This window comes from Diadema antillarum, unplaced genomic scaffold (genome assembly GCF_040938485.1).
Source record: "Diadema antillarum isolate AM-2024a unplaced genomic scaffold, OU_Dant_1.0 seq00001146_RagTag, whole genome shotgun sequence".
Lineage (NCBI taxonomy): Eukaryota > Metazoa > Echinodermata > Echinoidea > Diadematoida > Diadematidae > Diadema > Diadema antillarum.
Window position 1 is genome coordinate 693,278 of NW_027271958.1, and position 13,883 is coordinate 707,160.

Genomic DNA, 13,883 nt, shown 5'->3' on the forward strand with positions numbered 1-13,883 from the left:
GAAAATATTCAGTCTCTCGGGTTGTCTGATTAAAGAGGAGACCACTGTATTTGAATGTTATTCATTTTTTTTAAAATAAATTATTATCTGTGCTGCTTCAAAAACAAAAAAGAAAAAAAAATCCTCCCTATCAAACATAACTGTGAGTAGCATAGAAACAGATTTTTGTTTGATGCATTGAGTGATTTGATTATGTTTTCTTCATAGTCAAGTTCAGTCAGAGATTGCTTTTCCTCAATCTGTGTGTAATTTTGGTTTTTGTGCCTTATGATTGTTCAAATTACCTGTGTTTTGTCCAAGTATACATTACTGAAAGGTCCTACTCCTGACCAGAGTAGACATATTTTGTTAGTTCAAATCAAATGCCCCAGTGGTGAGTGGTAGCAAGCTCAGACGATTTCTTTCCCATATCAAAATAAGTTTCAAGTCTTTTTCCAAGAAATATAAAGTTTTCTCCCTCATGTTGTTTTTTTTTTAAAGCTATACACTGGCAGCCAAACACATGATTTGTTGGAAGTAATATTTTGATCTTGTACCACAGATATGAAATCACAGTCATATGCTATATATATTACTAAGGTCAGATATTACCAATGATGGTAAAATTAATGGACTGTCAAATAAGAAAAGATGTACTTAAAGTTTCAGACTGCAACGATCTGTTCAAATTGTCTCAGATGAAGTGAAGTCTTGAGAAGGAAGTAAAGTTTCCAATGTACCTACCCTGTGCATCATGATACCAGCTCTGTGCCCTTCTCTACAAGATGCCATTCATTTCAGGTGTTAAGTGGACTCTGGTATCATGTATTTTTAATGTCCTATACATTTCCAGCCTCTTGGTACAATAGAGGAATTGTATTTACATTCCAACATGTGTGAGAATGATTACATTCCAACATCTGTTCACTTTAAAGATCAGTTCTCTTATGTGCAAGTGATTGGAATTCCATTTTCAAGCCAGATATGATCTCGGCTTTAACCTATTTGCAGGTTTGTATGTTTGTTTTTTTCAAAATTTTTGGACTCAACACTTCAAATACTGGCCCTGACAATTGAAGCATGGACTTTCCAGATAGGAATTAGGGTATTGAAATCCATATATAAGAAGAAACTTAAATTCTGCACTTGTTTTGAACTTTTCATGTGGTTAATCATTTCAGTCTCCATGCAGCAAGCTATAGCACCTTGGTAATGAGAACTTAAAAGGGGGTTTTTATGTCACAGCAGGAACAGCTATTCATAGCAATTTGTTCAACTTTGACCAGGAATGTGACTTGATCGACACTTTATTGAGTTTGAAAGATCAGGACACTGCAGAAGTGGAAAGTATTACCTTTATCTTTACCGGACACATGGTATACAGTTCTTACATTTTGATAGCTGCATTTTCAGAGAGAAACTGCTGTGGATGCCCCCACTTTTGTATGGAAGTAATAACAAAATTTGAATCACAGTCTGCTTGGTGTATCTCTAATCCCAGATTTTAAGCCTTGCCAAATGAAATAAAAAGATTTAAAAAAATCAATTGATTACAAATCCTCTGAAATCCTTCATTCTCTGTTCTTTTTCAAGCCTATATCATTTCAGAAATGGAAATATTTATCAGAGTCAAATTGTTATCATGCACAATGAAATTATTGCTCCATACGAGTTCCGCTGTGGAACTACTTTTAGTGTTTAATGAATAATGCTTTGCTGTATTGGTGTGATAGATAGACTGGTATCAACTTGCTGGACCTATTTCATTAAAGAATGAGATTAGAGCCAACATTTTTACAATGCTTTGGTTCGAATATTAGCAATGACCACGTAGCCATGGAGGTTTGCACACATGTTTTATGATTGTCCATATGAATGGTTTGGAATGATTGAATTAGTTGTGCCAGTGCATATTCCAGTAGCTCTTTAAGCCCTAGAAGTCACATGAATGATGAACTTCTGTTCTGAGTTTTATGTGTCCATGAAGTGACTCTTAGATACCAGACTATCATGCAGGAATTACTCCAAAGCACCATGAAACTCACAACACTCCTCGAAATTCATCCTTTGACAGCATTCATTAGGGGTCAAGGAAAGAAATGTGAACTGATTTGCTTTGATCGCTTGCAATTTGCTGATAAGGTACAGGAAACTACTCTTCGTGGACACTTGAAAAGTGTTTCTCATATGACATAGAAGCAGACACAAGACCTACAGATATTCTGAATCTCTCTTGTAAAAAGTGAGGCTTTCTGTACATATATTTTTGTTTGTTTGTTTGTATGTATGTTTTTTTTTATATTCCACCAAGGTTGCATTTGAAATAAGAATATGTCAAATTTTAGGGTCCTTGACTTAAAATCAAAGTGATTATTTTTTGATGTGACTGCTAGTGAAGAGAGTTGAAGTCTGCTGTTTATAAATAAACTGCTTTTGAATTAAGTTTCACATATAAAAATGATTACACAAACAGTTCATTAAGTGGAAATGTTTGGATGTGTAAATTTTTTGGGGGGATAAGCACAGTGCAATACATTCCATTTACTTAGTATGCTATAGTATGCCTGATTTTAAATAATGCATCCATTTCTCTCTTTTTTTTTCTTTTGCTTTCTAGTTCATAGAGGTTTCCTGTGAATGTTCTGTGAAATAATGTATATTGTGTAAATGTTTTTAAAAAGCATTTTTATGATATCAAAGCTTTGATGGATATTCCAAATGATGAATCTTGTATTTGTCAGACATTGGGATGTGCTGTTTCTAGAAGCCATTGATGATGTGGTATGCTGTGATTGGAATGCATTAGTAGCTCCCCTGGATAAACTAGATATCCTGTACATTTTGTCAACCTCTTGTTAGTAGAATGTAGTATCCAATATTATGCCAAGTGCTGATTATTCACAATTATATAGCACACACACAGACATATATGATATAGATATATGTATATATGCACACACACACACACAAATCTCCCTGTACCATTTATGTATTTATAGATTTACCCTTGTCCTTCAATCAGATGGCAGTATATCCATTTATGATTAAATTATATACCAGAACTCCCAAATGTTTCATCCATTTGTAAAAAATATCATCCCCAACAGTAATCATACCTTATCATATGTGTGAGTGTGTATTCCATGCCATAGCAAGTCACCAAACTGTGTTTTGTTTTAGTTTGTTGAGTTTCAGGTTATGCTCTTTTCATTGTTCTGTTATTTTAGTTGTTCATCCATTTTAGCATTGTGCCACATTTTCTGAAGTTCAAAAAAAAAATCCCCTTCCTGTAAACCAGAGACATGTACTTCTAGTGAATACTCGCTGGATCAGAAGTATATAGCCACAGTCAAAATTAAGCGAAACTTTGATAAGTCTTGGCAAAGTTTGCACATCCGTCCACACTGGCAGCCAAACATCTCGAAATTTCAGTTCTCAAAGTTTTGGTCACTGGTATGCATGAGCAACCTAGAAGAAAACGCACACTGTCTGACAGCTTGTGATTGTGATGTAACAATGCACACACATACACCCCAATGGGCATGTGCTTTGAGGACCCCACTCACAAACAGGTGATGGACTGGTCACACGACAAACTTCACGAAGTTTCAGCTGCCAGCGTCAAGACGGCATAAACTTCGAGAAGATTGGCCGGGGTTAGGGGAATTTCCCTATTTGGAGTGGGAAGTTTTGTGAGAAGTTTTCGGGAAGTTTGCGGTCACGCTGGCAATCAAAACTTCAAGAACTTTGCGATGTCTAACGTTGCAATAATTTTCCAGTGTGACCACGGCTTATGAGAGGTTTTCTTCCCTGTAAAGATGACATTTTCGTGAACACTTTTTCTTGCTTGTCAGAGACCAGTGCATCTGGACTATGGCTAGTACGGTGAATTATACAGTAATCATTTGATAAAAATGTATCATCAAACAAACACTGATGCACATACACTGACATATGATTTCACCTCGTGTATCGCACTCATGCTGTTTTGTGCAGTAGATCAGGGATCCTAGATGCACATTCCAGTAGGTGGTGCATGTTGTGGATCAAAGAGAAATTATTCAATAGTGTGTCGTAAAACAACTTTTAGAACAGCATTTCGAAAATTATCTCTCTTTTTTTCTTCAGCAAACCTTGCTTATTTGTAGCAATGCAGAGCACCAATTTTGACTTGAATTACAACTCATTACAATTTCCTTTCACAATGCACTTTGTACTTCAATGTGTTTACAACTCTGCATGGTAACTTTCAGCACATGTTGATTTCCGAAGATTAAGGATTTCATTTTTATACACTGGTTTCTACACTTCAATTTGACATCTACTGTTGTAAGTATTATGACAAAGCTGTCATATATAAAGTGTGTTGGAGTGCCCCACACATGTCAAGATGACATAGCTGGCAGATTTTCCCTGCTGTGCCAGATATACCTCTAGGTAGGGCCTTTCTTTTGCCTGCCTACAAGCAGTCCAGTATTTCTAACTCTTCCACATTCTATTGGATTGTTTTTTAGCATCAGTGCTCCTGGTGGTAAACTGATCATAAAGCTTAAAGGCATAATTTACCATTTGCAGATGAAACTAAAACCCAACATTAGTGCTTCAAAATAGTTCTAAAATGTGAGTTAGAGATAGAAACAACCACTGTAAAAATTTGAATCCGTATAATCGATGTTAAGTATTGTTAAATACACAAAATGTGAACAATAGTTATAATAAGAATGCTTTCAGACTAAACCGTATACAGTTATGGTTTATTGAGAAAAATGCTGATATCTCCTCATATTTTAGGCTTTATTGCAAAAATTGTATATGGTAGGATGTTTTGTGATACAACAGACCTACACATATGCATCAAATGTGATATCTTGAACATTTTTGAAATCACTGCTCCCAAAGGTAAACTGGACCTTTAATCCAAATCTTTGGCTTCATGCCATGAAGTGACAGCAAAAATCAACATGAGTGATGAATGCATTATATTCTAGGTTTGTTTAATCTTTCAGCATGTGTACTCTTTTCTATTCCATCGGTGCAACAAAACTATCTATTCAATTCAGGTCTAAGAAGTGAAGTGTCACATACATTTTCACATTAGTCTTAAGCTGAAATTGTTGTCAAATCTTGAAGATTTGTAAGTTTGTAGCAACATAGTCTGAATTATTAAGAGATGGATTGAACACATTACTCTCCTCTGTTTGAATGGTTAAAAATGGACAGCATTCACACTATGAAGGGTCCATAGGATTGCATGTTATACTGTGTTTGGTACGGAGTGGAGGCAAGGAGATTAAGTATCCAGGAGTCAAGCTGAGTTAAAAAAGTGCAGATGTTCTTATTAGCACAAACTGAGTGAATTGTCCCTCATAGGAGGTGATGTGTCTGTTTCAGTACCATGGATACCCTGAGTTTATGAAGAGCTGCCATGAAATATGGATTTAGAATCAGGTTTGATTGCTAATTGGCTTGTAATAGATGTTAACTGCATCTAAAAAAATGACTGATTTCCCACTTCCGGGAATTCAAACTATAATCCAGATTGTCAGAATAAGACAGTTCCCCCAAATCATCTCTATTCCTAAGAGATTAGACTAAACAGACAATTGTTATTGCAAAAATCATCTACTGGTGTTTCACTTCAACAAAATAATCACACAGTACAATTTTGACTACTGTTGCAGTGCAGTTAATTGTGTCCATGTCAAGTTTGATATATTTGGAAAGTGTACACTCAAAATGAATTCAGTGTAAATCAAACATTTATGACTTCATGATTTGTGGATGACATAGATGCATAGATTCAAGTTGAAAATTTTTTTCATGCATGAATGAACTCTATGTTAATGTTTTCTGATATACTTACAAAGGATTCATCTTTCTGGCACCTTCATTTTAAACTCCAAAGACATTGCATCCCAAGAAGGCAGAGTAAACTACTGTTTACACCGAATATTTCACGAGATTTTTATTTTCACGAATTTCACAAGTCCGGTACTATTCGCGAAATTAAAGACATGCGAAAATGATGACTCTGATCCCGATATGAATGTGACGGACACATATACATTTCTCCGTGCAGTACACTCCACGATCGCGAATTTAACCACTCGTGAAATCATCAGGAAGTCTCGATTCACGAAAATTTAGACTCGCTAAATATATGGCATATCGTCGCTGGGGTGACAAGACCTCGTATCTCAAAAATGACAAATGTTCAGGAGAGCAAAGAAACATGGCGGCCAAAGCACTGTAGTGAATGGGAAAGCCTTTCCTTTGACATGTCATGGTGGCTTCATTTTTGGAGTAAGACAGTTGGGATTTGGCCAAGACATCACTTGACCCATTATTTGACCATTAAGCCAAAAAAAATTTTTTTGACATTTTTGAGATACGAGGTCTTGTCACCCCATCGAGATGAGAGAGAAGTCTGGATTATTTCATGCCTGGTCTAGAAATCTCTTGATAGATTAATAGCTAATTTGTGCACTAAGAGCTTACAAATCCTGTTGATATAGGAAATTATTCTCAAATGGCGCTTTAGAAATATGAAATAGGCCAAAGGAATAGGTTTGTTATCTTAGGTAAGATTAACAAACCTTGCCAAACCGAAGCAACAAATAACCTAACTTTCCAGTGAACTGGCTTAATAATCTATTTTGCTTGTTCTTCTGTTTCCAGTGTCCTCTGATAACCAAGGTCCAGCAATGGTGACAGGTTTGGAACCTTACAGTAACTATTCTTTCCGAGTATTTGCAGTCAACCAAATAGGAGCAGGAACTCCAAGTAGCCCAGTCCATGCTGATGAGATGACTGCAGAGGCTGGTAAGTTCAGAAGCTTGACCTAACAGTCACGTTGCTTGATATCGAAATTAAGAACACTCAATTTCCAACCAGTTTGAAAGCTATGAACTTTCACTTGAATCAGAGTTTTCATCTCCAGATGTTTCTTTCAAGAGTCTGTGGTGGTGGTGGTGGTGAGGGGATCTGCTTCAGTAATTGTTCATCAAATTGTTTGAAAATAGTGACATATGCTTTGTGAGGGCACCAACTTCTTAAATTGACATATTCTAAAGGAAGACAGTTGAAAGGGATTGCTCATCAAAATGTGTCATCTAGTCATACGACAGTTGACAACATACCATAATCATGTACTTGACAAGAATGGATGATTTCTTAATAGTGCACTTGATTTACTTTAGTTAGCAGAGCATGCTTATTAAAATCATGTAATATAATTCTTCTGAATTATTTTGCATCTGTAGTTGTCACATCTAGCTTCATTTGTCTGCAACATTTCTTAGTTTTCCATCTGTGTATGGCATATCAGGTGTTAGTATACTTCCCCCACCTCCTTTTTGGGCCTACAAAAGATTAAACTTGGCTTCTTCAAAATGTAGAAATATTTTGATTTGATTAGGACTGTAATGATGTATTGATGTACAGTTGATTTTAAGCAAATATTCAATCAAAAGAATGAACTGAAATGTACTGAATATTCCTTGCTTCATTTTTTTCTTCTTGCAGCACCCACGACATCACCTACTAATGTTGGAGGGGGTGGAGGAAATGAAGGCGACCTCAGGATTACATGGGATGTGAGTGGCTGCCATGCCTTCTTATTCATTCATTCGTTCATGCATCCATGTACTCATTTATTCATCCATCCATTTACTCAAGTATTCATCCATCCATTCATCCATCCATGTATTCCTCCTTCATTTATGCATCAGTACAGCCATATGTTCATTAAAGGGGAAATCCAGTCCGAATATAAGTTAGTCTGATAAGAAAGAGTGAAATATTACGAGTTTAGCGGTATGATTTTGATCAAAATCTGATAAAAATAATGAAGTTATGACATTTTGAAGTTTCACTATTTTGGGGGGAAACAGTTCTTGAACAGTCAATATGAATATGCAAATGGCAAAGTGAGCATGTCATTCCCTCACAACTTACCATATAGTATGTACATAAAGTTTTGAAATTTCAAGTTTTTCATTCAAACGCAATTATGCCCGAGGCTTAAATCCTCATATATCTAACTGATCACTATTCTGAAGTTATTCAACCAAGAATAATGTCATGTTTCAGATTTCAATGACAGAAACATTGAAATTTCATCATTTTTTTTTTTTTTTGTACACGATCAATGGAAAATTGTGAGGGTATGACATGATTATCTCACACATTTGCGTATTCATACCCACTGTATAAAAACTGTTTTTGAGAAATTATCAAAACTTCCTTAATTTTCATCTGATTGCAGTCAATTTTTTACCGTTGAACTCGTAAAATGTTACTCTTTTCATCAGACTAACCTATATTTGGGCTGGATTTCCTCTGTAAATTGTCCATCCATCAATTCCTCATTCATAATGGAATCTTTATTCAGTCATTAGAAACTCTTGCACCCAGAGGCTGAATTGCAAATGATTTCAATGGACATAGTATCTATAAAACACTGCTAGATAACACAAAACATGTGTGAACTAAAGCAAAATGAAGGACAAGTCAATATTCAATCAATTCAGAGGAAAATATGACTTCTCAAACAAACCATTTTGTTAAAACCTTGCTTGAAATGAAATCAAATCTCTCTCTCAAAAAAGTACTAATATTTCAAGGATTTGAGCAGGGGGCTTAATAGCAAGTAGCGTTCAGCTTCAGCATGGGCATATATGCCAACACCAGCCTAGACTTGTCATGGCCAGCGTTCCATATATTCGGGGCAAATTTTTTTTTTTTTTTCTGTCAATATCTTCTTACATTGGTATTTTCGCTACCGAGAGCCTGTGCGTAAAGTTCACGAGAATAAGACCACTGTTAAAATTTCAGCGCATACAGTACTTGACAAGAGTAAAGTATGGTTAGTGTCTTTTAAGCCATAAGATATGCAAACTTGTTAGCAAGTTTTTAAATTTACCTCACCTCTGACAGACCTTCCCACCATCAGAGTGGAATGCTGCAAGAGTATGGTACTATGTGGAGTGGACACAGCTCCAGAGCGAAGTTCCCAGTGAAGAGATGGTCGATGTGTCAGATGCCACCGTCTATGTGGCTACAGAAGGCATAGAACTCTACACCCAGTATCGGGTTCGAGTCCGAGCTGCAAACTCCGTCGACAAAGGTCCCTGGAGCGATTATGTGACTATCTACTCCTACCAGGAAGGTAAGAAGGAACCAGCAGATGACTCTGTCTTGGAAATAAATCTAGAAAGGCTATCCCTATTATTTAAAGTTTGTTCTTCCTTTCTAGTGTTACATTTTTGCAGTCAATGCATCTTCTCAAAATTTGATATGAGGACTTTGCACTGTTCGATAAAAAACATATACTAAGGCCTGAAGATGTATTTGGGGGACACAGTGGTAATTTCCATAGGTTTTTATGGCTTTCTTTTTATATAATAAATATCAAAACGAAAAATGTGTATGAAAGTAGTTGCCAGGGGTCTCTTGGTGTTCTGTGTATGCTCCAAGTGGTAATGAAAAAACCCTGTGGAATATGTTACCTGTCATTCCCTGTGACTGTAGTCTGTTGAACCATGTTTGCTTTGATACTTTAGATACATGAATCAAGTGATTTGTAATATCAATTTTACCATTGTTGTAAAAACTGCAAGCCTTGCACATTGCCCAAATACATCTAGAGATATGTTTAAAAGTTGGTTTACACTTTGATTTCAAGATACTGATTTTGAAAAGGACAATGTTCACTCTGTCTTAAAACCATTTCTCACTTACCAGGAAACATGTTGCTGTTGGAGCAATAAAACTTCGTACCTCAAAAATTTCAAATGTTCTGGAGAGCAAAAAACACACAACAGCCAGACCCCTATAACAAATTGGATTGCCTTTTCTTTGACATGTTGTGATGGCTTCAATTTTGGGGATAAGGTAGGTAGGATTTGGATAGGGCATCACCTAACTGATTATTCGACAAGTAATTTAAAAAATGTGATTTTCATCAAAATTTGAGATACAATGTTAATTGCCAACCCAGCAACAATATGCTAATGTTGTGGGTTTACCTTGAAATGCCAACATGTGGTATGGACCCATGGTTAACCCTGTCTCTTTCTTCCACGCCTTGTAGCACCCAAGAGCGCCCCCACTGGACTTGTTGTGTCCGGTGCGTCTGGCTCAAGCCTGTTTGCCAGGTGGACAGGAGTGGACCCTGATAGCTTCCAGGGAGAGCTGGTGGGCTACAAGGTAGGTCACCACACATTTGGGATACATTTACCAGGTGCAGTTTCATAGAAAAAGGGAAGAAAGAGAATTTAAAGATAAAGATCACTCAAGCTGCTGCACAGAAATATCAATAAAAATGTATGCCATTTCCAAGTAAAAGCAGTGCCTGTCAAAAAAACAAAAAAAAAATGTAGTCCAGAAATGTTGCTTGTATCTTGGTATCAATTTTGTTTAAGCCCGATGGAGACAAGAACCAAGTATACTCGGGCAGGTGTCTACTGGAAACGTTTTGATTAGCAAAATCAGCCCATCCTCAACAAGTTAAACCACCAAATTTTGACAGTAGGTAGAAGAAAGATTACTCTCCTAGGTATATGACAAGCTTAACAAATTTGCATTGGTTAACCCAAATGATTGTTTGGTTTGTCCTTTGCAGAGAATCCTAATCTGTGACTTCTTGTGAGTTTAGTTTTGAGCTGGGTGGTCGCATTTGTGACCGTGCATCACAAAACCAACAAAAAGTCGCACCCAATGATTTTTCGTAAGGGCTCAAAAAAGGTGCAATGGGTGAACCGAATCAATCTTGAGTTTTTCATATTTTCTGAAAGAGCTATCCTTCTACATTATCCTTTAGTTTGGGATCGTAACCTAAATTGGGAAAGTGTGTTTTCAGCAGTTTTCCTGCAACCCTTTTTTGGGGGGGGAGAGTAGAATGATCAGGTATGTCTTAGAGGCCCCTTTTCATTTTTTGAAATCCTTTGCACACTCTTCAATTTCAAGTCCAATAACTTTTGAAAGGATAACGCTACTACTTTGAAAGTTGGCATTAATCATGGACAGAATGTGTTAATAGAACATGCTCAATTACATCATAATCCGATAATCCTTTCAATTTTGTTGCTACGGTGGTTTACATCCTGTGTTTTGTCCCTGTCATCGCACAGCTAGCACGGCTTGGTAAAGATTAAGCACTTGAATAGACTCTGTACTTCAGAGCCTCTTTTCTCAGTTCACACTTTTCCAGAGTGTGTGCTTTCTTTCCAGTATTTAGATAGGGTAGGGGAGTCCATTTGAATTGAGTTATACATCATTTTAAAGCTTAGAGTCTGCTCTTCCATGTCTGGCGACTTTTTGTTGGTTTTGTGATGCAGGGTCACATTTGGACCCCAGGGGTATCCTGGGAAATGGGATTCCTTTTGGCTGGAACACTGTAGATTACAATTATATTCTCTCTTCCAGTAGAACAGGTAAATTCTACTGTTTGCAGACACCCTTATAGGTAGAGAATTATGTACTATTGTTTGTGAGACCCATCAATGAGGCACTGCACAGAAATTGCATCAAGGTCAAATTTGTCTTGAACCTCAAATGACCACGTAGCATGATTATCCACTGTATAAACAATATCCTACATGGACAGATGCTTAATACTGAAACACTGATCTTTGCTTTTCACGCATGTATTGTAAATCTGTTTACTGCCTTCCATGCACAGTTCAACTATTGGACGCAAGAAATGGAGCCAGAAAATGCACCAACTGCCATCAGTAAGGGACAAGGTGTTTCAGCTACCATCCGTGATTTGGAACCAAACACCCGATACTCTGTCGTCGTCATGGCATACAGTGGAGGTGGGGAAGGCCCCAAGAGTGCCGTCGTGACTGCCACCACCCTGAAAAAGAGTACGTAATGCTGTGGACTATCACAGGTTTATCCCCTCCTTTCATTAGGATGTAGAAAAAGCTACAGAAGTCAACCTAGTCACAGTTCCTCAATAAGGATTTTAAAGGCAAAACATTGTGTCCATATGCCTGCAGAAACTGTTGAAAGCAAGCAATTAGACAGGATATTGCAGTGCAGTGAGGGAAATTAATGTCACCATATAATAAACATCTAGAGTTATGCCATCGTCATACGGTGAGATACAGTCCCTAATGACACTCACATCTTATGACATGCTAGCATAACTTGTATCAAAGAAATACTTATGCAGAATGTCTTTGAAGTGATTAATCACTTCACCCTTGTGCTCCAGAGCTATGTCAGGCATGGAAGACCTATATAACCCAGAGTGTGTCCTCTCTTCAGGTCCACAGCAAAGTCCAATTGATGTGAGGTTAACAGCAGATGGTAACAGCATCACTGTGGAGTGGAGGGGCATCACCACCTCTTCAGCGGAGGAGAACCTTCAGGGATACAAGGTGATCTTTGCTTCCTCTGCCTGATTGGTCCCGTGTGTCTCTTCTGTGTCTCTTGTCTCTCTCTCCTATGGAGAGATCTAAATACCACTGATATTTGAGGATAAAATGCCTTCTCTGCATAGATCTCCCCATACACTCTTCAGAATCAAGAAAAAAAGAAGTCAAAAATTAAGTTGTAATAAGGTATCAGTGATAATCACATCACCACTCTTGTGAGATATATTTTCTTCTTAATTAGAGGTTATTAGGTACCTTATGTTTGATCAACTAGCAAACCTTCCAATTTTATTACCTCCGCCAAGGGAGGAGGTTATGTTTTCATCGGCGTTGGTTTGTCCGTGTGCAAAATAACTCCGAAAGTTGTCAACGGATTGGGAAGAAACTTGCAGGAAAGGTTGAGAATGACACAAGTAACAGGTGATTACATTTTGGTCGTGATTTGGGAATTTTTATGGATTTTATAAAGGATTTTCGATATTTTGGCAGGTTGGGTCAATGAACTTGGGAGTTCAAGCTGTGTATTTTTTAGGTTTTCATACATGCACTAAAATGCGTGCTCAAGTTTCTGCTAGTGCGAGGGAGAGTGGGCTATTTTCAGCATGCATGTATGAATGGAAATCACTGATCTCTATGGAAGAACAAGATCAGTGGTGGAAAAACCTGCTTGGCAGAGGTCTGCGCTTTCAGAGTGCTTCTCTAGTCATTATAAGTAAATCATCTTCATCGCTACATGGCTACTGAAGTGAACAAAAGTATTTCCTACCCTGGAGGTCCCTTTAATAACAGAAGTTCTTGGTATACTGCAAGTAGGATTGGTTACTAATACCCCATTTGTACAGTTGGGCCCAAGAGTGCTCCCAAAATGCTCTGAGTCTGTTCATGCAGAGAATCGCTGCTCGCTGAGACTGCATGCGAAGTGGCTGAGAGGGGCATAACTGTCTTGGTGACCTTCGAGTGTGCAGGAACTTACTAACATATAATCTGTATGCACAGTGCATACCGCTTTTCACTTCCAGAGCACTCTAAACGTTGGTGACCATTTATACAGAGTTAAGAGTGCTTCAGGAGCACTCCAATGCCTAGCCTCGAGAGGGGCACAACTTTGGAGCTTTCCAGGGCCCAACTGTCTGTTCATACAGAGTTCAGAAATGCTGGAGCATCTAATGGGGTATACCTAATTGCTAAATCCGATTCAGTGAATATTGTACCCAAACTTTGAAATGATCATAACAGTCAATAATGTGTCCGTTTCTTGTGACCCAGATCCGATACCGGCAGGAAGGCATCTACGAGGATGATGCTGAGGTTTTGACCGTACAGGGAGCCTCGACAACGAGAGCAACCATCAAGGATCTGGACACTGCCACCACCTACTTGGTCACCGTCCAGGGCTATAGCGCTGGCGGTGATGGCACCATTAGTAAACCGCCTGAGAAAGTCACAACAGGTAAGTCTTGCCAGTGGTAGCTGTAGGATGAGATGTGTCAGTGCTCTGGTCAGCATAATTCAGCCATC

At 37.9% G+C, this 13,883-nt stretch overlaps 1 protein-coding gene across 1 annotated transcript in view; it reads left to right on the top strand.

Moving 5' to 3' along the window:
- LOC139744191 (contactin-2-like) overlaps nucleotides 1-13,883 on the top strand; it is a 49,441-nt gene that overhangs the window by 28,577 nt on the left and 6,981 nt on the right. The window contains exons 12-18 of the mRNA XM_071654642.1: nucleotides 6,658-6,801; nucleotides 7,504-7,574; nucleotides 8,917-9,148; nucleotides 10,073-10,188; nucleotides 11,663-11,849; nucleotides 12,256-12,368; nucleotides 13,632-13,815. Coding sequence (XP_071510743.1) covers nucleotides 6,658-6,801; nucleotides 7,504-7,574; nucleotides 8,917-9,148; nucleotides 10,073-10,188; nucleotides 11,663-11,849; nucleotides 12,256-12,368; nucleotides 13,632-13,815 — 1,047 coding nt within the window. The remainder of the gene's footprint in view (nucleotides 1-6,657; nucleotides 6,802-7,503; nucleotides 7,575-8,916; nucleotides 9,149-10,072; nucleotides 10,189-11,662; nucleotides 11,850-12,255; nucleotides 12,369-13,631; nucleotides 13,816-13,883) is intronic.